The sequence below is a fragment of the Passer montanus genome, unplaced genomic scaffold (assembly GCF_014805655.1).
Source record: "Passer montanus isolate IOZ18808 unplaced genomic scaffold, ASM1480565v1 scaffold15, whole genome shotgun sequence".
NCBI lineage: Eukaryota > Metazoa > Chordata > Aves > Passeriformes > Passeridae > Passer > Passer montanus.
This window is the reverse complement of record NW_024362051.1, coordinates 13,881,602-13,909,225: the sequence shown is the minus strand read 5'-3', so window position 1 is coordinate 13,909,225 and position 27,624 is coordinate 13,881,602. Positions and strand designations below refer to the sequence as shown.

The following is a 27,624-nucleotide window of genomic DNA, read 5'->3' as shown; positions in this document are numbered from 1 at the left end:
TGTCGTGTTCCGCAGGCAGAGCAGGGAGCCAGGAAAAGGCTCCTGTTGTTTGCTGGGTCGTACTGTGGGGTTTATTCACATGCCATATCCGGCTTTTATGGTTCTGCTCCTGCTTTTCCCTCGAGCGTCTCTGTGCTCTTTGTTTTGCCTTCCTTGCTGGGTTTGCAGCACAAGCCATGGGTGCTCCGTGCAGACTGGGCACCCCTGCAGAGGTTTTTGGCATTTTCTATATTTGGGGTAAATATTCCAAGCCCAGGAGGGGTAGTTCTGATTTTGAAATCCAGATTTCCAGCTGAACTCTGCATCTTAAGAGCTTGGGGACTGGAATTTCTGACTGTGGTTGTCTTGGTCATTAAATATTAAGTGAGGCTGCTCCTGCTGGAGGGCTCATCCAAACACTGAAGGCTCTGGGCTGTCAGGGGAAGGGGCTGGGGGCCCCAGAGTGTTCAGGGCTGGATTCTGGGCCATGCTGAGGATAAGACCCCAGGAACACTGACACTGCTCAGATGGATGGGGATGGTGCTGCTGTGATTCACTCACTTGGCTGTGGTTGCCTTTAAAAAGGCAGCATTGGGCATGAGCTGTGAGAGCAGAGCTGGGGGGGTTGGACTTCACACCCTCTGCATTAACACTGCGGGATCCTGTCAGGAGCCATCAGCTGCATCTTGCCTTGGAAAACCTGCTGCTGCCTCCAGCTTCCAGGGCCTCAGCTGCATTCCAGCTGGGAGCAGGGACACAAATGTGCTGGGGCACAGCGAGAGCTGACGCTTCAAGGGCAGCTCAGGGCTGGAGCCAGGGGCAGGGAATCTGTGAGCTCCCAGCCTCCTCCTTTCCCCGAGTTCCAAATACTGCAATTCTCCCTCCCTCAGACAGAGAAGCGCCCCAGGATGGAGGGTCACAGCCAGAGGAGCTCATGGAAATAGGACAAACGCAATTAGCAAAGCCCTGGCCCCGCTGCCTCTCCAGGGACCTGCTGGGCACTCGCCAGCACCACTCAGGAATACACTGAGGGAGCTGTGCCAGCAGCCACCGCCCAGACCCGATAGCAGCATTCCCCCTCTTCCTGCCATCCCTGCTCCCTGGAGTGTCTGCAGGGAGGGGTGCTGCCCTTCCCTGGCCACAGACAGGAACAAAAGTCCCCCTGGCCAGCCTGTGCTTATCCCAGAGCAGGCACGGCAAACCTAATCCTGCTGCATCCATTTAGGGAATGCAGGATTTGTAAATTGTCTCTTTGAGAAACAATGGGGGAGAAATATGCAGTTCTGGGGACTCCAGGCTGCAGCTGCAGATGGTTTCCAATTGGGAGATTCCCACTGAACGTGCAGAATCAGGAAAAAGGGGGTTTATTTTAATTTTCAGTTGATTTAGAGCCTTTAATCTTTGTCAGGGGAGGCAGTGATGCCTCTGGCTTAGTGCCACAATTCCTGTGCCAGGCGCTACCCAGAGCCCCCCCAGCAGTCACAGCCCTGCCCGGGGTGGGAAAAAGTTGCTGAGCAAGAAAATGTTGGGATTCATCCAAACAGGGAAAGCTTGTGAATGAGCAATGTATGAATGCTGCACATTAAATGTGCCCCAGCGCATCTTTGCCGTGCTGGGGGGAGGCACTGGGGTGTAATTGGCTCTTGGCTGCAGCAGTAATCCCTTGGGAATAACACAGCTAATTAAAGCCTAGGAGCTGGTGACCAGCAGCTTCTCCTCTCTCCCAGGCTGGGCTGTGCTAATCAGGGGCAGGTAGATCCCTGGAAGTTTTGTGTTAATCAAGGAGGGAAGGACTGGGCTTCAAAGCTTGGTGCTTTGTCAAAGCCTGAATGTCCCAAGGGATGAGCTGGGGGAGATTTTGGATCCTGCTGGGCAGGAGGGATTGGCTGTGCTGGGCCTCTGTCAGTCCCACTGAGCCTGCCCTGGAGTGTGGCTGCCTGCCTTGGGGCTGGGGTTTTGGGGACAGAGCTGAAGACGTGAACTGGGGAGCTGCTTTTTCTATCTTTTCAGAGATGTTAAATGCTCCAAATCTTTGGTGGGATGGAGGGAACTGCAGGTGCTCAGCTCCTCTGAGGGTCAGGACTCACAAGCAGGATCTGGAATGAGGCTGGGTGGGATGGGGCTTGGAGCAAACTGGTCTGTGGAAGGTGTCCCTGGCCTATGGAAGGTGTCCCTGGTCTGTGGAAGGTGTTCCCAGTCTCTGGAAAGTGTCCCTGGCCTGTGGAAGGTGTTCCTGATCTCAGGAAGGTGTCTCTGCCCATGGAAGGTGTCTACAAGCAGGATCTGGAATGAGGCTGGGTGGGATGGGGCTTGGAGCAAACTGGTCTGTGGAAGGTGTCCCTGGCCTATGGAAGGTGTTCCCAGTCTCTGGAAAGTGTCCCTGGTCTGTGGAAGGTGTCCCTGATCTCAGGAAGGTGTCTCTGCCTGTGGCAGGGAGTGGGACTGGATGAGCTCCAATCTCCCTCCAGCCCAAACCATCCTGACAATCCATGAATCTAAACCTCAGCCCATCTGCAGCCAAAAGGATCAAAGTCTGTGAGGGGCCAGAGAAGTGAGTGAGAGCCTCTGCATAAAGCAGAGACAAATCCCACTGTCAGCTCTGGTGTCAAATAATGGAAGGTCTGAGCCACAAATGTTATGGAAATCCTGGAGAAAGTTCTTTGTAGGGAGAGACCTAAGCCAGCTCAAGGACAAGACCAACACTGCCTTTATTTCTGTGCAAACACCTCAGGGGTGAGGCCAGCTACTGAAAGGTTTTGTGTTTGGCAGGCAAAGGAAGGAGGAACAAAGGCAGGAGCTGAGGATGGACAACTGCAGCTGGAAAGGAGGCACATGCTGGTTACCAGAGGGTGAGTAACTGCTGGAACACTTGAGCAAGGAACTGTTTGGTTTAGCAGCACTTATATTTAAAAGATTGTGTTTCCTAAAACAGTTTTTTCCTAGTAGAGGTTGTAAATCCCACAAGTGTGACTCAAATCTCCCTGAGTGGTGGCCAGTGGCACCAGGAGGAGGCACCAGGTATTTTACTGGTCTAGACGTGAGGACTAGTTTAGACTTAAAAAAACATTTAAAAAAATCAAAAGCAAGACACATGCACTTGTTCAGGATTTGGACAATGCAAAAGGACTTTCAGGCAATTAATTGGAATTTTGCCTAGAGGAGAACTTGCTGTGCTGGCAGAGAACACCTGCCAGAGGTTTCTGGTCCAGCTGGAGAGTGGCACTGAGGAGGGAGGGATGACCTGGAGGTTTGAGTTCTCAGTACCAGCATGCCCAGCTCCCAGTGACTTTCACACAATCCAATTAAATTACAAACACTAATCAGCTGCAGTCCTGCTTCCTTTGCCCTTCCCTTCATTGGAAACTCCAGGTGCACATCAGGCATCCTGCAGGGGGGTTGCACAATGATTTGATGATGTGTTTGCACAGCAGGTAGGAAATTCAAAAGCTTTGTTGTGCTTCTATTTCCCAGAAATTCCCCAGTCTCCAGCTGAGAAGGAATATTTGCAGCTCCCCAGGCTTCCAAAGGGATGAAGCAGGAACAGACTGGAAAGAACAGAAATCCAGTCCCTGAAGCAGCAGGGTGGAAAAGGCCACTGGTAACTGGGCACAAGAGCCACCCACGGGTGAGTGACACTGCACACAGTGTGGGCAGGGACAGAAACCCGCTGGTCAGAGCAAGGAAATGTTAAAGAATTTAAAAAAAATTAAAATTTAAAGCATCCAGGGTAGTTCCAAAGTTCAATTGTTGTCCCTGCAGGGGTGTGCTGGGATGCTGCAGGTGAGTGGAAGCAGGCCCAGCTGGTGCTGCTGGGGCCTGCCCAGAACCCAGGCCAGCCCTGCCCAGGCCAGCACCTTTGCTCTGCACTGCTCCAGGCTTCAGGGAAGATTATTAACATTTCCACTAATCCCAAGCCACTGAGCCTTCCCTGCAGAGCCCAGCTCAGGCAGCAGAGGTTTCACAGCTGATCTAAGGCCAGGCCCAGCTCTAAATTAAAACTAAACTAAAAATGCAGTGGGAGAGTTAACAATCAACTCTGCACAGCTGCAGAGACAAAAATTACATTAAAGCATCAAACCTGCTGTGCCTGGGAAGGCTGGAGCTCCTGAATTTCAGACACAGAGACTTCCTGAAATGAATTGGAGATGACACCCAATAGCCAAGGCAGCCACTGCTGATTATTTAATTAAAGCATGTACTGAATGAAATCTGCATGGAGACAACTGCAGAATCTGCCTCCAATGTAAGCACTCCAGCTCTGACAAACCCCAGGAAAGCAGGAATTGCAAAAGGCACCTTCTCCAAAACCTGAATGAACCACAACAGAACATACAAATATATATACATATATTTATAGTTATGTCACGGCCTGGTTTGGGCTGGAAGGGACCTCAGAGGTCATCTCATTCTAGAAACTTTTCCAAGTCCTCAAGGTCCAGTTACTGTGGAGACCTTCTGCAATCAGCTCCTGTGCATCCCTGCAACATGAATGGATCTGGGACAAGCACATTGCATTTGGAGGCACCTTCACAAGGTGTGCAGATGGAGAAGGAGGCACAAAATGTCTTTGCTGCCTTCAGAAAAATTAATACCCAGTAAACAAACTGCTGGAGGGGTGGCGTGAACTTAAATGACAGCACTGCTGCAAGCAGGGCCCAAAACCCCACAGCTTCCTCTGACTGTCCTGCCAGGTGTCATTTGTGGGACCTTCAACACAAACCCCCCTTGGGGAGGGCTCAGCCCAGGCAAGAACCTCACAAGCCCAGGAGCAGAAGTACCAAGCCTTTATTAGAAGATCCATGATTGCAGGGCAGAGCTGAGGGCAGGGGTGCCAGTCCCACCCAGCTGAGGGTGGGCAGTGCTGCTGCTGGATCCCCCCACTCCCAGGACACCACCAGCCTCTGTCCCAGCCTTTGGGTTCCCCTGAGCTGCTGCTGCCAGCACTGAGTGGCTCAAACCAAGGAACTGCCCCTTGGAAAAGCCAAACACCACGAGGGAAGGGGAAAAATAAATAAATAAAAAAGAATAAATCACACACTGGACACAGTTATCACTATGAGAAGTTGAATGAGTTGCTTTACATCCACATTGCAAATAATTTCACAAGCTGGGAAATGAGTTTGCTGAGTCTCCTCTTGCCCTGGGGTGGAGGGTGTTGTTTGCTGGATCCTGGCACGGGCTGAGCAGAGGCACACTGAATCCATGTTATCTGTTGTTGTTGGGGTTTTGGACAAAGTTGATGGAGTAGGAGCCAGTAGATGAATCCTGTTTGATCTGGAAGTTCTCTGTTGACAGGCCAAAGGGGCGCAGCACCAAATTGCCCAGATCCTTCAGTTTGCCTGCAGTGACATTCCAAGAGAACACAGTGAGAGCTGAGCAGAGGAAAATCCCAAGGGATTACACCCAACTGCAGCCCAGCCCTGCTGATTTATCCGGCTCAGGTAAATGCTGAGGAAATCTCTGCATTTTGTTGATATTTAGGCTCTTAGCAGGAATTAAATAATCACTGTTAAATATCCACAGAGTATGAGAGTTAATAAAGTCAGTATATGGAGCACACGTGATTCCTGACTCTGGAAAATGGATCTTGCTACAGCTGTAAGAGGGGAAGGACAACAAAAGGACATCCTTTTAAAAATCCTAAATAGAAATTACAGATTAGATAAAGTGAAACAGGAAGCAGAGGTAACAACTTCACTGCTGGCTGCACACACACCCCTGGCATGACAACACAAAAGAAGAAGACGGCCAGTTTTCAAAGAAAAACATTCTTTTCCTCCTGGTTTCAATGTAGAACTGTAGATTTCCCAAAGGAAAGCAGAAGTTTGGACAAGTTGAAGCCTTCTCAAGGTTTGCCTCCCCAGGCAAGCCCCATCTTTCCAAAAGCTCCCACCTGCACTGATCCTCAGGGAATGGGTTTTGTTTTGCTGGGAGCTGAGTGTGACAACAGAAATTGCTGCCATGGAAAATCCACTGAGCAGCTGCAGCAGCCAAGGGCCTGGAACCACACCTGGGAATGCCAGAGCTATTCCTGCCTGGAGGGGCTTGGAGTCCTGAGAGCCCCCTGGCACTGTGCTCACCTCACCTGGGCCTCTGGGGCAAGGACACTGGAGCAGGGGAATCCTGGAATGGTTTGGGCTGGAAGGGACCTTAAAAATCACCTATTCCACCCCTGCCATGGCAGGGACCCCTCCCACTGCCCCAGGCTGCTCCAGCCCTGTCCAGCCTGGCCTTGGGCACTGCCAGGGATCCAGGGGCAGCCCCAGCTGCTCTGGGCACCTGTGCCAGGCCTGCCCACCCTCACAGGGAAGGATTTCTTCCCAGTATCTGGAAAAAGACAGCCTTACCCCTGAGCCACCAAAGCAAATGGGTGGGGAGACACAAGTTTCCTTCAACGTGATTTTTTTAATGGGAATTCACAGATGAGGTGGTTCAGGGATGTGGCCAAAGCCAGTCCAGCAGCAGCTCAGGTAGGATTCACCTCTTTGTACATTTTTTTTTTAAGGTACACCTGTTGAAGATAAATTAACTATGACATTCATCCCTTTATGCAGCACCCTGAAAGCATTTTGGCTATAAAAGCATTTTGGTAGCATCTGAGTGACACAAAGAGGTTTTTTTGTACTTCTGGACAAACATTTGGCCAGGGCTGAGCTTTAGGTCAGGGCTGAGCAGTGTCTCAGTGGAGAATGCTGCAGAATCTGGCATGGCTGGAGCCCCCCAGCCCTGCAGCTGGGCAGGAGAGCAGAGCTTGCCTGGCAGGACACTGGAGAGGTTTTTTCCAATAGCAGGGAGCTGGATGCTCATTTCCAAACCCATAAACACCCCCTGACTGCCTCAGGACCCACCCTGCAGCTGGAGCAGCTCCCCAGCACAGCAGGGATTTGGGCTTTATGATCATTCCAGCAGCACATCCCAGCTCACCTTCCTGCTCTGTGCCTCCCCAGGCAGGCTGTGGGGCAGCCACACTGAATTAATTGTTAATGAGGCAGGAGAAAGCCTTGGCTTTTCCGGGCACTCCAGCCCAGAGCTGCTGCTGCTGTCCTGGCACACACAGAGCCAGCATTGTAGGGGAGCTGTCTCCTCCTCCCTCAGCTCCTTTCAGCCCTAAATTAAGGGCTGTAGTGAACTGCAACCCCCTGGCAAAGAAAAGCTCCCTCACAGCCTGTGCTGGGAGGAAGGAAAAGGCACCACGTGGAGCTGGGGCTCAGCTGCAGAGGCTGCCCAGCCTCCAGCACTCCCTGTCCCCAGGCAGGGTCACCCTCTCCTCCCTCTGCCCTTATTCTCACACATTTTGCTCTTTTTCTTTCAAACACACTCTGTTTGTGTTCCACCTGCAACTCCAGCGCATTCAGGTTTTTCACCAAAGCAAATATTCAGAGGTTAACAAGAAAACAGAACTGTAAAAATCAATTTAGGGCTCAGAAGTCTGTGATTCATTACCCACCTAAACTGCAATTCAACACCCTATTGAAAGAGGCAGATGCAGGAAAAGATTACTCACAATTTACATTAAGATGTAACAGCCAAAATTAATTGCTATTCAGTCTTTCTGGCAATAATTCTGGCTTAGTTGCTGGTGCTAATGTGGGGTTTGGAAGTTGAAAAGCTCCATCTTGCTTGTGTAAAGAATTCTTTTGGAGAAAAGACAAATTTCCTGATGAGGTCTCTTCTCTGTGTAACTTCTTGTATTACCAACATTTTTAAGCAATTAAAAGAGCAAGGGCAAATCCTTCTCCCTTCCCTAAATGGTAAATCAGGACTGAACTGGAACTGTAATTTGGTTCTGATTTAACTACTTAAAATCACCTTGGGCAGCGTTGGGGTTTAGCAGCTCAGCTGCAAACACAACATAACTGTGGATTCAAAAAAACCAAACAACAACAACAACAACAACAACAAAAAAAAACCCCAGAATTCTTTAGGCACAAAGCCTGATAAATGCCTTTGCTGATCTCAGGTAGCTGGAAAAATCTCCTTTGGGCAGGAAGGCCCAGGTGAGGAGCTCTGGCCCCCAAACCTCTAAAACCATTCCAAAGCTCCCCTCTCCTCACACCCTCTCCCCAGTGGTCCCAGATATCACAATCATTAAAAGTCTCAAAACAAGATTGCAAATTGTTGGCTTTAAGGAGAGAAACAAAAACCCTCCAGCAAATGGTCACTGTTCACATCCTCAGTCACTGGGGCAGAGGATGCTCAGGGAAGCACAGAGGGAAAAGCCACTTGGATTCCAAATCTCCTGCCCCAAGTCAGCTCTGTGACGTGAGCTCAGGGCTCCCTTCATCCTGAGCAAACTTCAGTGGCAGAGGAGATGATCAGAGTGGCAAGAACTGACACTGAAATGGCAGCCTCCCAAAAGGGAGATCCCTGGGGACACAGCACCAGTGGGCTTGGCCTGGCCACAAAGCAGGATGTTTCTGGTGACATCAGCCTCTGCAGTCACAGGGGCCACAAGGAAAATCCAGGCAGGAATGTGTGCTCTGGGTTACTCACACAGCAGCCCTGCACAGGGCTTCAGCCTCTGACAGAAATGAGCTGCAGCCCTGGGAAACAGGAAGCACACTTGGGAAGGAGGAGGATGCACTCATTTGTCTGCCTTTGTTTGTACACAGCTCCAGTTTCAGGACACTGGGAGATGGTTGGGCAACCCAGGCCTTGCCTGAGTTGGAAGAATAAAAGCTCAGCAAAACCAGGAGAGGCAAAGTCACTGACTGAGGATCAGCTCCAAAGGAGCCAGAGCACAAACTGGGCACTGTTCCTAATTTCAGTGTAGAGTCAGTGCTCTGCTGCAGGCCTGCCCTGGAACTATCAGGATGCTTCACTTGCTGTGCTGGAGCCCAAAAGTCTGGAATACAGCCCAGGCACCTGAGCTGCCCCCTGGGAAGGCAGGAATGTGCCCCTGGCACTGCCCAAGCGCAGTCACCCAGCCACAGTGCCACGAGCACGAGGCAGGGCAGTGGGAAATGCCATCAGAAAGGGTGGGAAAGTGGGCACAGCTTCCAACAAATCCACTGTACAACAAAACAACCCAAAGGAATCTCAGAACCACCACATTCCATCGAGTTTCTCTTCTCCCACTCCTTCCAGAACTCCCATCCAAGCCCCCTCCAGGGCTTTCCTGACCTCAGAGCTGCAGCACTTTGCAAACCTTGCAAGGTTTCCTTCCTCCATGACATCACCAGTGCCTCCCCAAGAACAGCACCCAGGGAACCTTGGAGCACTCACGAGAAGGAGCTGCCCACATTCCTGACTTCATTTCAGGAGAATGTTTTGTAGAAACCCCTCAGAGTGTGTGACAGCACCACTGCCACCATCACTGTCACTTAACCAGAGCTGGCACAACCCTGCCACACACGAGGCTGGGGATGAACCCAGGTGCTGTGTTGTCCTGCCCTGCTCTCAGTCTGGCTCTCCAGCTTGAACTCCTTGTGTGACATCACTGGGAAGGGATTTCTCTCTCCAGAATCCCAACAGAAACAGTCTGAAGTGGTTCCAAAAGCCCAGCTCAGTTTTGAAATCTCAGCTGCCACTTTTAAAGTATTACCACTGTTAAAAGAGATCCCACCTAGTCTGACACCCAGGAAAAAAGCAGCAGTGCAGGGGCTGGATTTACTGTTCCAGTCAAATCCCTTGTGATTAGTGAGGCCCTTTGGAGTTCAGCAAAGATCAGGAATTATTTTCATATTACTTTGTGCTGAAACCCATCCCATGTCCTACCAGTGGGCCTGATCCTTCCGGAGATTTTCTGCATTTGTCATTTATTTATAGCCCCATCACCCTTAACCTGCTTTATTTGGGGCTTGTTCTCAGCACAATGGGGGAAGCAGACTCTGATCCTGCAAAGCTCTGCAAAGCCTCACTGACACTCTGCTAGGTCAGAGCACAACAAAGGCAGAGCAAATCAGAGGCTGCAGAAAAGAAATTACAGAAAAACATCAGCATAAGCTGAAACAGTCTCTTCTTCCCAAACATCCCAGGATCAGTGTGAAAGACAGGCTGAGTTTCTTTAACCTGATTTTCTGCAGAGCAGCCAACCACTGCCTTAGGAATGGCAATTCCACTCCTGGTGCTAACCCTGGCTAGGTCCAACTCAGCCTCCAACCAAAGAGCAATGAGATGCTGAATAAATCAAGGCAATGAGATGCTGAATAAATCAAGGCAAACACGAACACTTGGAGGTCTCTGGGCTGGAAGTGCTACAGAAAGAATCACATTTATTTCTTCAGCCCCCAGATCAAACATGCCCAGTTATTCCAGCTGGGGGAGTTCCTTTAGGCACAGGTTTAGTGAAAGCCCTGGCTTATCCCTTTCATGGGAATGTTTGCTTTGAGGGTTTATTTGCAGGGAGAAAGGGCTGAGCAGTTGGGCTGTGTCAAACCATCTTCCCCAGCTCTTACATACACCAATATGAAATTGTTTCAGAGGGTTTTGAGTTTTCTTTCTTTAAATGGAACCCGTGGTCTTTTCTGCATGGGAGAATTCCTTGTCTCCAATTTACCGAAGGTGAAACCAAGCAATTGAGAACTACAAAGAAATCAGGAGCTTAGTTTAACATTGAACAAATATTTCCTTTCAGATTTACCTCCTTTAAATTTTATATAAGAGATTCTATTAATGTATTTTTTCTAGTAGATTGTGAAGGTTTTTATGGAAGTACATACTACTCACCCAACATTTCTTTCTTTAATTTTTCATTCCTCTCCTCGATTTGCTGTGGTAATCTCTGTGGAGAGAGAGAAAATCTGGAGTCAGATCCCTTCTTTCACTAATGCTCCCATTTTGGACGTGAGCAGTGACAGACACAAATCCTGGTGTGCAGTTCCAACTCTGAGCACTGCTAGAGCAGAGCAGCACCTCCCAGTCCAGGAATGCCTTGTGGACACCCATTTTTAACTGGTGTCTGTGACACTCATCCCAAAGTACAGCTGCTTCTGGCCAATCTCTTCATCTGCCCTAAAATCCCTCAAAAACTGTGTGGAGGCTGAAATTCTCCCAAAATTACACACCTGTGAAACCCCAACCTAACCACTGCTTCCATATAATGAAACTTTCTGGGAAAGCAGCAATAGGGGTGATTTGAGAACAATTTGATAATTCCAAACTGTTTAGTCTGGCATTGAAAAAGTCAAAAATAACTGAGGATTGAAATGAAACCCCAGCTCTGCACTCCTGAAATACAAACAGTGCTCGAGTATTGGAGCAGGTACCACATCAGGAATCAAAGAACTGTTGTGCATTTCATATTTTAATCTGTCACTTAACAGGGTCATGACATTCCCTAGAGCAGGGTGAGATCATTCCTGTGGGCAGGGAGGAGGAAGATTTGCCTAACTGTGAATGAAGCCCATTTGCAGATTTTCTTGAGGCATCGTTTTCATTGCCAGTGAGGGGGAAAAAGATGCTGAGATATTCCTGCAAGGCAGAGACACTTTCACCTGACAGCAGAGCAAAGCTTCTCAGCCTCCTCCAGGTCAGAGATGTAACCAGGAATGTGGAGTCCACAGCTGAAACTTGGGGGGTTTCATTATGAAATGCAAAGATTTATGATGAATATTTGAAAAGTGTAAAATTACAGCTGTCAGGATTTCCTTAACAGGTTTTCAAGAAGGGAGTTTTATGCTTTAGTCTCAATAGTTTGCTTCTCCCCTCAAATCTGCCAGCTGAAGGCAGAACAGACCAAATGCCAGGGCAGGGGAATTTGAGGGCACTTTGGACAAAGGGTTTTGCAGCCAAAGGCTCAGCCTGGCCAAGGGAGCTCAGGGAGCAGGAGGGTGTGAACCCCACCCTCTGCACCCAGGCACAGAAATCAGGAATGAACACTGGGCATTCTGAGCTGGGCCTGAGGGAGCAGCACTGTGGGGGCTCTGCTGTGGGACCATCAGAGCACAGCCACTGGGAGAAAATCCTGCCTTTGCAGGGCTCCAAGGACAGGCTGGGGTTCCAAGCAGCCTGAACAGAACCAGCCACCCCCAAGGCTCTGACTCAGACTCCTGAATTATCCTCAGTGGGAAGAGACCACCAGGATCATCCAGCCCAGCTCCTGGCCCTGCACAAGCCCAGCCTGGGCATCCCTGGAGCAGGGTCCAAGCCCTCCTGGAGCTCTGGGCTGTGCCCATTCCCTGGGGAGCTGTTCCTGGCCCAGGGGAAGCCCCAGGCCAGCTCCAGAGGCAGCAGGTCCTTTGTGGGAGCTCAGCTGTTTTATGGGGTCACCCCTCCCCACCAACAGCACTCACACAGTTAAGCAGAATATTTTCTGCCATCAGTGCAACTGATCCAGTCCCCCAGGAAATCATTCCAGGCAAGGTTTCTTGCCTAATATGCCATAAAAGCTGTTCCTAATCTGTCACTTACAACACCACAGTGTGGGGAAAAGGGGGGCACAATCACTGCTAATGATTTCTTTTCCCAAATGGAGACTTAAAACAATTAAGCCTTTCAAGAAGATTTTTGTAACAACATATTCAGAGTGGGTTTAGAGACAAATTTGCAGGTGATGCACGTGAGGTTTTTTTTTTTCCTTCTGAGGCAGAATCCATTGCAGGTTCAGTGGTGTGAAGCTGAACTAAAATAATGATAAATAAGTTAGGCCAAAGTTCACTGAAATGCTTAAGCTTACCATGCAAGCTTCTCTGGCTTGGTGAACTGAGGGGTCTTTTTCTAGGACTGCCTTATAATCTTCCAGAGCTTCATCTAATTTTTCTGTTTTTTCATAGAGTTCTGCTCTCCTCAGCAAAGCTCTGACATAGTGAGGGTCTAATTCCACAGCTGCAAAACAAAAGCAAAGCCCAGGATTGTACTTGAAACATTTCTCCAGCCCTCAAATGAATTCTCAAGTGTGTATTACATTTGTAAGTTGTCCTTAGAATGTAACTGAGGATCAAGCTTAAAGCTAAGCTGGAATTCAGAAGCAGCTGCCTGGGACAGTCTCATGATCATATTTCATTTAATGTCCACAACCTCTCACAGATGGAAGTGATTTATGATCTCAAAGCTTTAAATGTGCAATCCTATCCGTGCAGGGATTCTAAGTGATGCTACAGAAACTTGAAGGACCTGCAAGATATTTCAGTTTTTGTGTGTTTAGCAAGTGGCTATTATTAGATTGCAGCTAAAGTTAAACATCCCTCCAGACACACACAGCAGGGAAAATCAGCCTTGCCATGCTTATCTCAGTTCAAGTGGAGACAAACTCCAGGAGAATTTCTGGAGCTCTTCTGAATTTAATATCAAACAGTTCAGGTTGTGTTGGGAATGCACAAGCAGTGATTTCAGCCCTGTGAGCTGGCAGAGGGGCATCCTGACTGAATCCCAGCTCTTCCTCCCCTCCTTCCCTTGGCAGCCAGGGCCCTTGGCAGTGGCAGCTCAGACTGAATGCTAAACTCAGCAGTCACCTCCACATGGTAATTCCTCAAAAATTCCTTCATCCATTTTTCATCACAGAAACTGGGAATGTGAAGGATTTCACCACAGAAACAGGGAATGTGAAAGATTTCACCTCAGAAAGAGGATTTTTCATCACAGAAAGAAGTCTGTCCATTTTATAATTCCCAGCTCATTAAAATGGTTCTGGGGACAATTAAATCTCAGCTTATCCAGGTAAATATTCCAGTTTATCTTCTGGCAAGGACAAAGGCAATGGCACAGGCAGCAAGCTGCAGGTGACTGAACTGCTCTGCTGTGCTGCTGTCCCTGGGGAGTGTCAGGCCCTGGCAGCTGAAGTCTCCCTGCTCAAAGCACACTGATTCCCTCTGAGCCACTGCAAAATTCAAGGTGTTTTTCAGAAAGCAGCAGCTCCAAAACCAGGCAAAGCCCCAGTGAGAGAGGCCAGGGAGGGTTTGGTACCTCCAGGAGCCCTTTCAGCAAGCACAGCTCCCATTTCTGTGCAGGCAGTGCTGGCACACAGCCACTGGATTAGTTCTCTGATTGGTAATTTGGATTTTTTCCCCAGCTGTCACAGGGAGTTTAACAAACACTCGAGGGTGGGTGAGTGGGTGGAAGCAATAAAGCAAAGCACAGCTGAACTGATTCCACCAGAAGGTGCAGAGACAGAACTGTGCAGGGCAGGAACAGGGGAACATAAGCCCTGGTGACAAAGCAAAAGCTGTGCAGGAAAGGGACTTGATAATGCTGTTAACTCTATAAAGCCTCAGAATTCTTTGGAAGCTGGGATTAAACCAGGATTTGGGCAGGTGGAAGTGGGTTTGAAATCACAGGTGTGGGAAACAGTCTCCACAGAAAACCCTTTCCTATTACAAACAAGTACAAACTGCAGCCTTATGGTACAGGAGAATAGAAAGTAAATCACTGCAGACAGGAAAGGCTTGACAGACATTTCACAAAATAAGTAATACAAATCAGGTGTTTTCTGTTCAGCTCTTTAAAGCCCCTTATGCCCAGAATTACAGCTCTGCAGTAAAGGCACTAAATGACACAAGTGATGTATAAAAATCTGGCACAAGAGCAGCACAGAGAGGAAAAAGTACCTTTGGTGCAGTCAGTGAGGGCAGCCTCTCTCTTGTCCTAGAACACAAAACACTTTTGTTACATTGAAGGCATATTTCTTCATGTCCCCAGCCCTGGAGGTGGCACTCTGGGCTGGGGACAAGGTGGGGATGGGGACAGCCTGGTCCTGGAGGGCTCTGCTCACTTCACAATTGCATTTGTGCAATTTGTGGCAGCCTCAGTCAGTGTGACACAGAATGAAAGCAGCACTGACCTGTTTCATTTTTGCAGCAGCTCTGTTGGAGAACAGAACAGCCCTGTCCTTCTGGAAGCAGGCTGGGCAGATCTGCAGAGCCTTGGTGTAGGATTCTTCTGCCTCTCCATAATCTGCAGAGCAACAAAACCCAAACCAAACCATTCATTTCCACCCACTGAACCCCATGGCTGAGTCTCCTTTGGGAACAGTTCTCAATATCTGCTCTCAAAGAACATTACTGAGTTCATAAAACAATTGATTCTTTTAGGATTTACTTAATTTTGCTAATAAAAGCAGGAATGCACTCCTGAGCTGAATGGAACAAGTGCAGCAGGAGTGGATGTAAATCATCCCTGACATTGTTTCCTCTTGGGCAGAGGTGGGATCCCTTTGGGAGGAGTGCTGGAGGCTGTCACTGCACTGCCAGAGCAGCTGCAGGGAGCTTCCATGGCCACATCAACTTCACCTTGAAAGATCCAGGAGAGGCCAGGGGTGAGACTCCAGCAGCTCTCCAGGCCTGAGCCTCTCCTGGGCTCAGCACTTCCCTCCTGCCCTCTCTGATGCCTTCCAGAGCTGGGGATCATCCCCAGGGCTGCTCCCTTAGACTCCACGAGGCATCTGCAGCCTCTGCTGCTCCTCAGGGCACACAGATCCATCCCCTGCCTGTGTCCTGCTGACTGAGGGAAGCAGGAGCCTGCAATCCCTGCTTTCTCTGGGAATCCTCCACCCACAGCAGGTTCAATCAAAGGCAGGTTCAAAACCACTTCCCCCCTTCAGTCTGTTCACTAAAATCAATGTATAAAGGCTACAAAACAGAGTCCCAGATCTTGCACCAATTCTAAGCACAACCATCAGCCCAACTCAGAGCCCCAAGGAAGCCTTTTTTTGATCAGTAAAAGAAAGCCTGGCTCTTGGAAGGCAGTCCAAAATCCATGGTTTTGTATGTACACACTCAGCTTTCGTGGGAATCCTGCTTTAGTATCCAAACCTTTGGATTTAAACAACTCTAAAGGAGGTCTGATAGCTCTGTCTCTCCCTGGATGAAAAATGCAAGAGGTGAGAAAATTCAACAAGAAGTGTGTGAGGTCTTCCTCAGAGCTTCCTGCAGCACCACCACGATGGCTCAGTGCTAATGTGGGGTTCTCTGCCATGCACGGGGTGTTCTGAGATGTCCAACCCACCTCCTTTCTTGAAGTGCTCATTTCCCTTCTCCTTCAGCCCCGTGCTCTCCTTTCTTCTTTTCTGCAAAAGGAAAGACAATGTCTCAGAGTATTTCACTGAAATGAGCAACTAGGTCAGCTGCAGCTCCAAATAAAGTACTGAAGGGAAGCAGAATAAAACAGAACCTGAAGAGTTTTAACTCTGCCAAGATCTGCTTGTAGACCCTGTGACATGAAATGCTTTCTAGACCCATGAAACACTGGAGTGTAACAGCAAGGCAATTAAAAAGCTCCACTCCACAGCCACCAGGATGCAGGGAGAGCATCCATGGAGAATTCCATGCTTTAACCCAACACATCAGCTTTTACTGGCTGTTTGCTTCTCCTTTCCAACTCCATTTAATTCACTCACTGCAGGTCAACTGTGCAGAATGTATTTTAAATGTAAAGTCTCACAAGTTTTGCTTGAAATAATTCCACCTCAGCAATTCCGGTTATTTTCAGAGATGCACAAGGAGAAGGTCCAGGCTGAGAAAGATTCCTGCCCTGGAAGATTTCTTAGGGGGAGCAAGTGAACCCCCAGAAGCAGGTTCTTTGTGCAGTGAGAGCTGCACGTGTGAGCAGAGCTGTGCTCTCAACCATGAACATGCTGGCACAAGGGGAGGCCAGGCTCAGGCTCAGCCGGTGACACAGAAAACTCAGGATGTCCCCAGGCCAGCCCTGCCACCCCCTGACACTGCAGACACTCCTGAAACAAAGCAGGCAAGGGCAGGAACACCACAGAGCTCAGGAGGGCTACAAAACCATCCCTGGAGCACTGGATTTTCTCCCAGCACACAAAGGACTTCAGTGGAGGTGTCTGGAAATGACAGATCACTGAGCAATTAAAAAGCCAACAGTAGGAAAAGGAGCAGTTTCCTTTCCTGCAGATTGTGTGAATCAAGGATTAATGCAATTATCAATATCACACAGAACATCTCCTTGGAAACAGCTAAATATAGTACAGAGTGTGGAGCACTGCAGCAGCTCCAGCTCTGCCAAGGAGCTGACAAACAGCTCAAAATGCCAGCTTCTCCCTCCTGCTTCTGGGGCTTTGGGGATTCATTCCCCTGACCACTGGCACACCTCGGGAACAGACCAGCCTCAGGGGAGGGACACCGAGTCAGGGCATGAAATTCCACAGCAGAATCTCTTCTGACCCCTTTGATACATGCCCAGACCATCACATTTGTTCCTACTGCTGATTAATTAGTTTTTCCAATAGCCATCAGTGCTCACATTTTAAAGAAACCCCACAAAACACAGGGCACACAAACTCTTGTGTTCAGGCAGTGCCTTTGCTCAGGGAGGGCTGACAAACCCCAGGCCCTTCCACAGCACCCCAAGGGACACACCTGCTGCTTTATAACATGACCATACAGATTCCACACTTCAGGCTGCATGAAAACCCCAAAGCTCTGTAATGCAGAACTCTGCTGCTCAGCACAGGGAGGGTGGAACTGCCACACCTCCAATTTCCAGGGAGCAGACACACACTCCTGCCTGGACCTCACAAAAAGGCTGACAATAAATATTTTAAATACTGTGCAGTGCACAAAGGCTGACAATGATCCAGCCTCTGGTGGCACTGAACAAAGCAGCCCCATCTCAGCACAGGGCAGGCCTGGGATGAGGATCCTGCTGGAAAGATCTCCACCATGCCCTCGGAGAGGGGAAGGGCTGCCTGAAACACAAACCCCACTGACTTCATTGCTCATGACCTATTTAGAAGTGGCCTTTCAGTGCCACGAGCACTCTCTGCTGCACAGGGTTCACTTACAGCTCCACGAGAATGAAAGGATTTTTATTATCAACACAATTACAGCATGCTCACAGCAGTCCTGAGGCAGAAACCCTGGAATCAAAGGATGCTGGATGAAAAGTTTCACCTGTATTATCAATATTTTGTTTCATTTTATCCAAATAATTTTAAAATATTACATGTTTACCCTAATTATACATTAAATGCTAATATAAAAAGTGATTTGCAGCAAGAAAGCTTCAGAAGAATAAGCTTTATATTAAAAAAGGGCTAAAAGGAAAAACAACAAAGCAACAAAGCAGCACTTTTAAGAGCTCTGTGTATGATTTTGTAAATTATTCTGCTCCCTGCAAAGCAGCAATGGTTCATTTCTATGCATTTCTAAAATTATTCTGCTCCCTGCAAAGCAGCAATGGTTCAAAGCTTGCATTTCTGTGAGAGCCTGACCAACATTTTCAACATATCCCTGGTTTATGGCTTTCACTTCCAAAATGAGTGGCCAAAGTATTTTTAAAGGGTGATTTCTCTTTCTGTAGGGAACCTCCTGCACATGGATGGATTTGCATTTCAGGTATCAGTGACCAAGAAGCAACATCTCAAAGCCAATTCCTCTGGCTTTTCCACCAAATGTGGAGCATGAAAAATGGATGAGCCCCTCACATGCCAAAGGCACTGCCCTGCAAAGCAGGCTGGGTGTGAGATAAATGCATTATTTATTCCTCCATCCAGTCAGACACTCCTGGAACAGATTCCTACAACTCTTAGGATTTCCATTTCAGCTGCACTGCTGCAGGGAGGCTGGGAAAACTTGTTCAGATCCAGGGGAAACCCCAAAGCACTCCAGCATCCCCCCAGACACCCCAGGAGCTGCCCTCCCTCCCTCCCTGGCAGGGAATGAGGGCAGCCTGACTCCCAGATTCCCAGGAAAAGCCACCCTGGGCTGCTCCTGCCCCAGGGCTGCTCACACACAGCCCTGCAGGCACCCACAGCCCCCAGGGCAGCATTTTCTGCTCTTCACTGGCAGCAAAAACTGAAGGTTTGGGTTTTTTGGTGAATTTTAGTAATGCAAAGATGACAAATTGCATGGCAGGCACTGATTGTGATGTGGTTTAAATATTTTTTGAAGCTCAGAAGAAATAACTGAATGTAACTGGTGATGATTCTCACAGGGTCTGATTAGAAATGTTTAAATTTGGTACAGAATTCCAATCCCAGACCCAGAAAAAGTCAGTATTTAACCCAAACCTGCCTGGCAAAGCCAGGACTGCTGGAGATGATCTCAAGTCATGACAAGGGACAGCCTGGCCTCGTGACAATAAAGTACAAACCTAAATCCCACACAGCCCCTGCACCTCGGCTGCTCTGCCAAAACACTCAGGGTTAACAAGAAAAACATTATATAAAATAGAATTTTCTAGAATTTATTTATAACTATACAATTATAAATAAATTTTATTTGGATATGAAATGTAATTTTTACAGTAATAGCAGCATTTATCTGCTATCAGAGAAGACAGCAACCTACACATTCCCTGTTTCCTGGGGAAGTGAGCAATGCCACAGAAGTGCTGCAAGTGAAATCCTTGAGCAGCCAGTGGGAGCTGAAGGAACAGCCTCAGTTTGTGACACTGCCCACAACATTTCCTCTGGCTGTTGCTGTGCTGGGACTGATCCTGGATTTCCCTTTGCTGGGAACTGTTCCTGGCTCCAGTTCTGGAGACATTCTGCTTCCAGTAAGCCTGCCCCTCAGCCCCTTGGAAGGTCACCAAAACCAGGGGCATCCAAATTCCTGCAGTTCAGAGGGGGCACAGAACTGGGATTTTAAGCAGATCAGGAATGCATTTTTCATGCCAGTCCCACTTCTCAGTCACTCAGCAGCAGCTGTCTGCCTCCCCCTGCAGTTTTGGGAAGCTACTGCTCCATCCTGCATCCCAGCCTTTGGATTTCAGTTTAGGGTTGGAGTCACCCCCAAATCCCCTTTTTAAATCTTGAAAACACCCAAAGCTGCACTTGGGAGGTTCCAGGACAAAGGCAGGGATGGACCTGGCCTGTCCCTGCTCCCTGGGATTGCACACAGAAGAACTTTCCTCTTTCTACCACCAAATCACCCAATCCCACGGAATTGGAAGCAGCATTCCCAGACCAGGGAAGGAGGTCACAGCCCTCCCTGCCAGCTCCAGTTAAGCCCAGCCTAAGTGTGCCTCTTCCTGCCATTCCTCCCTGGTGCTGCAGAGGAGCAGCCTGGGGCAGGGACAGGAGCTGCCCACAAACCCATCAGCACAGGGGAAAGGCTGGATGTGACAGCAGCACTCTGAAATGCACAGCTGAACACAGGACTCAGCCAGCAGCACTCAAAGGGACACCAAGGGACAATTTCCCCTCTTCCTATTGAACTGCCACTCAGCAAAAGAGTTTTGTTTGTTTAAAACTCAAAGAATTAGAAATCACACAGGGAGATTCTAATTCCAGCTTTTATTCAAATCCTTCTCACCAGCTCTTGCACTTAATGACTCCAGCAGATACAGATTTGCTGCTCAATGTTCTCCTCCAGGCTTTAACTCAGGACATGGAACAGGATGTTTTATTCTATACAGAAGCTTCCCCTTATGGAAACAATGGGATCAACCCAAAGGCACGGGGAGGAAAGGAAGGGTGAGGAGGGGGCAGCTTAAAGGAAATTCTTCACTAAGCCAATGTTCTCTAACATATCCTAGAGCCTGCAGCAAACTGGAGGGTTATAAAAAGGAAATTTTACTCTTTAGCCCAGGAGGAATCTCAGGCATCACTGAAAAATCCTATTTCTTCAATTCAGTTCCACCACATTCTTACAGAGCTGCTCACAAGACACTCCTCAAGAATCTCCTCTTGCTTGTCTTGCTGACCCATTTCCTGCTGTCAAACAGGAATTGTGATCCAGGCACATGGAGAGGCCAGAGAAGGAACTGCCCAGCAGGAATATTGGTGTTTATTGAGTGTCTCACAGAACACAGGCCTCCATACCCAAAATTAGAGGCCAGGTGCTGAAGTCCTTGCCACAGGACAGGACAGCATCTGCCACAGGGAGGAGCTGAGGGACTGGGAGTGCTGCACTGGATCAGCTCCTCATTAAAGGGTGCCCTCAGACAGGGCTGGCCAGGCTGAACAATGACCCTGCAGCAGCTGCTGGCTGTCCTCAGATTCATTCTGCAGAGCACCCCATGTCAAAGCCATCACTGTCACTGACAAGCAGCCAGCAAAATCTGCTTGGAATGCATCAAAAGCAATTTGCTGCTCAGTGCCTCTGCTGAGGCAGCAGCAGCAGCCTTGTGAAACAACAACCAAACCCTGCAGAGGTGAATTGCAATCCTTGAAAAGCTCAGAGGTGCAACCCCAGGCAAGGAACCAGGCTCTGGCTTTGAGAACACTTCTTACAGGTTTGTGTCTTAATATCCCTGCAAGTTCTTGTTTTGCTTCTCTGTGCACAGAAGATTTCTTAGGGCATCCCTGCTGTCTCCCTGGAAGGAATCCTGCTGCTAAACCTTAGAAATCTCCCTGTATGGGGCCCTTGAAATGTAATGAGAGAAAACACACAATCCCTCCCTGGCTCCTTCCCTCTGAGCTCTGCAGCAGCCTCTGCACAGGTGAGTGTTTTACTCTGAGCTGGAATCTGCAACACCCAGAGCAGGCCCAGGACCTGCCTGTGCACCTCCAGAATAAATCAGAGGCTTTTCCTCCAGCCCAGCACTGAACACCCTCCACAGAGCCCGTTTGTTCCAGCTGCTGAGCACAGCAGTGGGTTTGCTAACAAAAACCCCAACCTGAGGAGGTGAAGCTCCACAAGCTTGACTGGAGCAGGGCTCACACCCAGCTCTCCTTGTGCCCTGAGCCCAGCTCATGGCTGGTGCTGCAGCACCAGTTCCTGGGGAGCTTTTGTGCTGTAGGCAAGCAGCCAAATCAAATCCATCTCCCCAGGTGCCAGCAGCAGCTGCTGTTTGATGTCTGCTTCAACCAGGATCTAAAAATGCAGCTTGGTGTCGCTGTGAACCACCTCCCTCAGAGCTGCCCTGGCCCTGAGGTGTGCCAGCACGGGCTCACAAGGGCCCAGCAAGCACTGCTGGGAGGCTGCTCCCACCTCAGCAGCCAAAAACCACTGCTGACTATTTCTGTCTCCTTTGCTGCAGCTGCAATAAAAATAAATAAAAAATCACATTGCCCTTCCCAAAAAACCCCAACCTTTTGAGTCATTGGAAGGAGGTTAAAAGGTTTAAAAAAGTTCTGAGTAAATGAATGTACAGCACTGTTTTAAGACTGGGACTGCAGGACTTTTCCTTAAAAGCTGCAGCATTTAACAGAATCTTTTATAATCAGAATATACAGAATGTTTCACTTTGAAAAATAAATTCATGGCCATCAGCAGCAAGTACAAGGAGCAGAGGTGGAGCAGCAATTGAGGAGTGACCTGCCCAGGGGAGATCACGGCAGGGGCCACTCCAGTGCCTGTCACAACTGTCTGAGCTCCTGATTCTGCTCTGCATTCAGAGTTCTGCAGCTCTGCCTGGATCACACACCAGCAATATTTTACTAGAGAAAAAAAACTACAACTGAAAATCTGCAAGATTCAGAAACCTCTCAGTGGAACACCAAACCTGCTGATGCAGTACTTGTGGTGCTGGTGAGACAGAACCCCTCTGTTTGGGCAGCTGAAATCACAAACCACCCTGAAGGGCAGAGTTGCTCAACACCACTGGAAATAAACCTGCAGGAAGATGAGAGCTGCAGCTGCCCCAGCCTTTCTCTGAGGAAACCTTCCCCGTTTGAAGCAGTTGTTGTTTTGCACTCCCACTGCCCCTTTCAGAGGAGTTCCACAAAGCTGAGTGCCAACATTCAGCATTCCCAATTATTTTGGTCATTTGACAGCAGGCAAAGATCCATGTGCAAAATGAGATGATTATCTAAAAATACACCCAAACCAGGAACAGCAGGAAAATGAACACAGCCCATTGCCAGGCTTGCTGCTCTTTTCAGAGTTCAGCTCCAGAACAATTTCCCCCAGTTTTCAGCAGTTTCTCTCAAAGCTCTCCAGTGCCAGGCAGGTGCTGCAGCCCCAGGGTGACTCATGCTGGCAGTGCTCCTCACTGGACAGGAATAAACACCAGGAGAAAAAAGGGACTGCTCACTCTCACTGGAAAAACCCAAGGGCAAAGAAATGATTTTTGTGTGTGAGGTCAAGGCAGGATTTTTGCCCTCTGCTCAGCACCTGAGAGATGCATTTGGAGGATGCCCTGTTTGGGGCAAAAACCCCCAAATCAAACAAACTCCTTCCTACAACAGCAACCACAAGACCCTGACTTCCCAGGGGGACTCCAGGATGCTCTGCAATAAAGGAGATTCTAATTAAACACAGGACAAAAGCTTCTAGGCTAGTTAAACAGCAGCACAGGGAGCCAGAGGGGCTGTGCCAGAGATGCCCCTGGCTCTGGGCACAGGCTTGCACTGAAATGCCCCAAGGATGCAGCAGAACACCTCCTGGCACTGCCACCCCCACTCTTCACGACTGAATTTCACCTGGCAGCACCACTCTGCCCATTCAGAGCCCAGACTGAGGCACAGAGATCCAAAGGGATTCCCAGCAGACACCAGGAGTATTTTAGTCCCACTCCTACTCCAAGGACACTCCACCCCATGTTGTTCTTCCCCAGTATTGCTTTTCCACCTCAGGGAACCTCTATATTTACAAAGATTGGTTCTACAGATGAAAAACTGCATTTGCCTGTTCCCTGCTGCAGGATGAGCTTGTCCAGTGTGACAGCAGTGAAAGCCAACAATCCCACACCTTTCATGTGCTTCTGTTTGACTGGAGCCCCAGTAATGCACAGGGATCTACTCCAGCTGAACCCACAACCAACCTTCAGGAAAACCATCCTGAAATCTGCTGGGTTTGGAGAGGCACCTTGCAGGCACCCAGGGATGCACAGACAGTCACAGCAGCAGCAGGGAGAGTTCTGCTGCTGAAATTACAAATTCCTGAGTCACAGCCACCCCACCCTCTGCTCGGGGCACACAGAACCTGCCCTGGAATAAGGGCAGCAGGGAGAGCCACAAACATTTGTTACTAAAAGAGGGAATTTAGAAAAATCCAGACACTCGAGGGCTTTAAAGGTGGCTCTGTGTCAGAGCCAGAGCACTCCAAACACCAACAGTGACTGCACAGAGATCACTGCACACCTGCACAGAGATTATTTCATACCCAGATTATTTCATACCTGCACACAGATTATGTCATACCCAGATTATTTCATACCTGCACACAGATTATTTAATACCTGCACAGAGATCATCTCACACCTGCACAGATTATTTCATACACAGATTATTCCACACCTGCACACAGATTATTTCACACCTGCACACAGACTATTTCATACCCAGATTATTTCATACCTGCACAGAGATTATTTCATACACAGATCATCCCACACCTGCACACAGATTATTTCATACCCAGATTATTTCATACCTGCACACAGATTATTTCATACCCAGATTATTTCGTACACAGATCATTTTACACCTGCACACAGATTATTTCATACACAGATTATTTAATACCTGCACACAGATCATGCCACACCAGCACCCACACAGATTATTTCATACCCAGATTATTTCGTACCCAGATTATTTCATACCCAGATCATTTTACACCTGCACACAGATTATTTCATACACAGATTATTTAATACCTGCACAGATCATCCCACACCAGCACTGTGCTCTGCATTACCTGTTTCTCCTCCTCTGGCATATCTTTCTCTAGCTCTAGCAAGTATTCTTCCTCTAGCTCTGTCTGCTTCCTGGAGCTGCTGCCGTCATCCTGAACGTTCCCTTCATCATCCAGCACAGCTGCCTTGGCCTCAAAGGAGTCCTGGCAGTCATGGAAGCACTCCTCTGCAGGCTCCTGGCCTGGGGAGGGGGCACAGCCCCTGCCCAGGCTCTGGGGGTGCTGGGCATCTCTGGGGCCAGTCTCTGGAGCCTTCTGCTCCGACAGCTTCAGGTGGTGCAGTGACTCCTCAAGCGGGCTCGCAGCTTTGAATTCTTCCATGCTGGGCTGCTGGGAGGGGTTGTGGAGATGAGAAAGGAGTGACACTCAATTATCATCATTAACAGCCATCAGCAAACGAATCCCAGCACCCGGGGAGGGAGGGAACCACAGGGGGCCCTGGGGCCACCCCTGCATTCCCACACCAGGGCACAGGGGGGATGGGGAACACCCCGGGGGGAGACCCCAGCCCCTCTCTGGGCTCTGCCCGGGGCTGGCACTGCCCAGGGCAGGGAACTGCTGGGCTCAGCCCTGCCCAGGGCTCTGGGGCATCGCTGGGCCCGGGGCAGAGCCTGGCCCTGCTCTGCCCCCTCCCCTTGCATGTTTATACACATCTACACGTATTTAATGATTGAATTGCTCTCAGCCACATTTACAAATCTTTACAGTGCTCTTGACATCCCGAAGGGAAACTGGGATCTTTTGGGGCAGGGGCAACTTCCCCGGATGCCATGTGCCGTGCAGAGAGCCGGGGCCGGGACACGGCGCCCGCGAGTGCGGGAACTGCCGAGCTCGGATCCGGCCCGGCCCGGCCCGGGCCCCCCGGGCCGGGCCGCAGCCCCGGGCCCGCACTCACCTGCGCCAGCCGCGCTTCCGGCTTCCGCCACGCCCCCGGCGCGAGGGGGCCGCTTCCGGCCGCGGCAGCCAATGGGCGAGGAGGCGCGCGCGGGGCATGCCGGGAACTGTAGTTCTCTGTTGTGAGGGCAGGGAACGCAGGTGAGAACAGGTGAGAGGAGGCGAGGGCAGTTGAGAACAGGCGAGGGCAGGTGAGAACAGGCGAGGGCAGGTGAAAGGTGAGACTAGGAGAGGGCAGGTGAGACTAGAAGAGAGCAGGTGAGGGCAGGTGCCTCGTCCCGCCCGTGGCCTCTCTCTCCCCAGGGCCGCACTGATGTAAACCATCTCTCCATGTTTCCTGTGGCTCCCTCAGGCCCTCAAGGCCGCAGGGAGCTCACCCGAAAGCCTCTCCTCTGTCTCCATGTTTCCTGTGGCTCCCTCAGGCCCTGCAAGGCCGCAGGGAGCTCACCCCAAAGCCTCTGCTCTCCAGGTGGCCGATCCCAGCTGAGCCAGCCTCTCCTCCCGGCAGAGCTGCTCCATGCTCTGCTCATCCCGGCCTGGCTCCAGCAGCTCCAGCTCCGGGCTGTGCCGGGCAGCTCTGCAGGTGGGGTCTCCCCTGGGCAGAGGGGCACAGTCCCCACCCTTCCTGCTGCCCACGGGGATCAGCCCAGGGCACGGGGGCTCATTTTCCATGTCCAGCTCTCCCCCATCGCCTCCCTGTCCACCTGTGCCTCCCCAGCCTGGACTGATCCCAGGAACTTCCCTGACCCAGGTGCAGCTCCAGCTCTTGGCTGTGTCCAACCCCATGAGATCCTCAGGACCTGCTTCTCCCCATGAACATTTCATGTTTGTACAGCTCAGGAATATTTGGTTTTCCCTGGAACATCGGGATGATGCTCCTCTTGCTCAGCCTCACACCCCATTCTGGTTTTGTACAACATTAAAGTTTTAAGATATTCCAAATCTGAACACAAGAGGAGGCTTGAATGGGGATGGAACAACACCCTGGATAAAACCAGCCACAGACTCGGGAGGTTTTGTACAACATTAAAGAGTTAAGGTATTCCCAGTCTGAGCCCAAAAGGAGACTTGAACTGTGCCAGGGGATGGAACAACACCCCTGGATAAAATCAGCCACAGACTCACGAGGTTTTGTACAACATTAAATAAAGCGTTAAGGTTTTGCAAATCTAAGTCCAAAGGAGGATTGAACAGTGCCAGGGGATGGAACAACACCCTGGATAAAACCAGCCACAGACTCGGGAGGTTTTGCACTTGAGTGGCTCTTTAGAAATTCCTACATACTGCTGCCTACAGCAGAAGATTCAACATGAGCCAGGTGACAATTCGAGCTGATAAACCCAGAACTGGGAAAATACCTCCTCATTATTTATTATAATTATTAAACGCAGGGTATCCAGCTCCCCCCGTGCCCTAAGGGGAAGCCTTCTTGTTCCAAGGGCTGGACTGGAGCCGTGTAAAACCGGGAGCCTGCAGGGATGGGATTTGTGCCTCTCCCGCACAGCAGTCCCGTAGGTGGCGGTGTTGGATTTCCCAAACCGCTCCCGTTCGGTGCCAGCCGGGCTGGGGCTCCCCCGTGTCCAGCGGAGCAGGGCTGGACTGTCACCCCCCAGGAGAGGGACAAATGTCGCACAAGGACCCCAGGCTCCAGGCCACGTGTTAAATTTACTTATCTGGACAGCTTTTTTTTTTTGATCTTCACAGGGAAGAGACCAAAGCTCGACAAATCAAGGAAAGGAAAAATAATTTCCATTTTCTGGAGGTCACAGAAAGTTCAGGTTCTTCACCAGAATGAAACATTTGCACACAAGTCTCAGTGGAATCAAATGATTGTGCTTCCCAAAGAACATTTTGAAAGGAAATTGTGAAATAGGCAATTAAAGGCTTTTTAATCACAGCTATAAATTAAAGTTTTACTACATCCGCTTTTTAGGCTGACTTATTAGAGAAACAGTGATGGATTCTTATTAATTTTGAATATCCATTCTCTTTTTCTCTGTGTCTTGGCTGGAGTGCTATAAAGATTATGGGAATTGCTAGACAGGGGGCATGTTCTTCACAGCTCAAGCCAATGTGTTTTGTCATAAGAAATTCCCAGTTACAGCCCCAGGTTTCCTTTCCCTGTCTCCTTCCACTTATGTGGCAGTGGAATTTTGGCTTTTTTGGGAAAAAGCCAGGTCACAGATTAGACCTGAGTAGAAACATAATGTAATTTTCTGCTGTAACCCAGGCAGGAGAGCAGAGGGGTGCAGGGGGAGCTGTCCCTGTCACGGTGACATAAATTGGCATCACAGCCCTGTTTTCTCCCCAGGGACACTGGGTTTATCCCCTC

At 49.5% G+C, this 27,624-nt stretch overlaps 2 protein-coding genes across 5 annotated transcripts in view; one reads left to right on the top strand and one right to left on the bottom strand.

Moving 5' to 3' along the window:
• PWWP2A (PWWP domain containing 2A) overlaps nucleotides 1-3,963 on the top strand; it is a 29,534-nt gene extending 25,571 nt beyond the window's left edge. Inside the window, exons 3-4 of one of the 2 annotated variants that reach the window (XR_005626685.1) lie at nucleotides 2,749-2,828; nucleotides 3,451-3,963. Coding sequence is in view for 1 of the 2 variants with exons in the window: in XM_039701244.1 (XP_039557178.1) it covers nucleotides 2,749-2,780 (32 nt within the window). In the remaining variant the exon portion in view is untranslated. The remainder of the gene's footprint in view (nucleotides 1-2,748; nucleotides 2,829-3,450) is intronic. The other variant, XM_039701244.1, reaches the window with a different exon arrangement.
• Nucleotides 3,964-5,021: 1,058 nt separating this feature from the next.
• On the bottom strand, nucleotides 5,022-25,337 carry TTC1 (tetratricopeptide repeat domain 1). Of its 3 annotated transcripts, none has more exons than XM_039701246.1 (8): nucleotides 25,294-25,337; nucleotides 24,402-24,728; nucleotides 15,859-15,919; nucleotides 14,696-14,808; nucleotides 14,463-14,499; nucleotides 12,596-12,744; nucleotides 10,648-10,702; nucleotides 5,022-5,318 (listed from the first exon to the last, which is right to left on the bottom strand). In XM_039701246.1, exons 2-8 carry the CDS (start codon nucleotides 24,717-24,719, stop codon nucleotides 5,185-5,187), a joined length of 867 nt encoding a protein of 288 aa, XP_039557180.1. In that variant the 5' UTR covers nucleotides 24,720-24,728; nucleotides 25,294-25,337; the 3' UTR covers nucleotides 5,022-5,184. The 3 variants fall into 3 exon arrangements, with proteins under 3 accessions (XP_039557180.1, XP_039557181.1, XP_039557182.1); XM_039701247.1 differs by having other exon boundaries at nucleotides 24,402-24,725; nucleotides 25,294-25,329; XM_039701248.1 differs by lacking the exons at nucleotides 5,022-5,318; nucleotides 25,294-25,337 and adding an exon at nucleotides 6,307-6,490 and having other exon boundaries at nucleotides 24,402-24,984.
• Between the last annotated feature and the right edge of the window lie 2,287 nt (nucleotides 25,338-27,624).

What these genes read in the sequence shown, in the direction of transcription:
- TTC1 (XM_039701246.1), bottom strand. Translation starts at nt 24,719, where the DNA reads ATGGAAGAATTCAAAGCTGCGAGCCCGCTTGAGGAGTCACTGCACCAC. An exon ending in CTGCTGCAAAAATGAAACAG is followed by an intron (nt 14,500 to 14,695) that starts GTCAGTGCTGCT and finishes TTTGTGTTCTAG; the next exon opens with GACAAGAGAGAGGCTGCCCT. An exon ending in AAGCCAGAGAAGCTTGCATG is followed by an intron (nt 10,703 to 12,595) that starts GTAAGCTTAAGC and finishes CTCTCTCCACAG; the next exon opens with AGATTACCACAGCAAATCGA.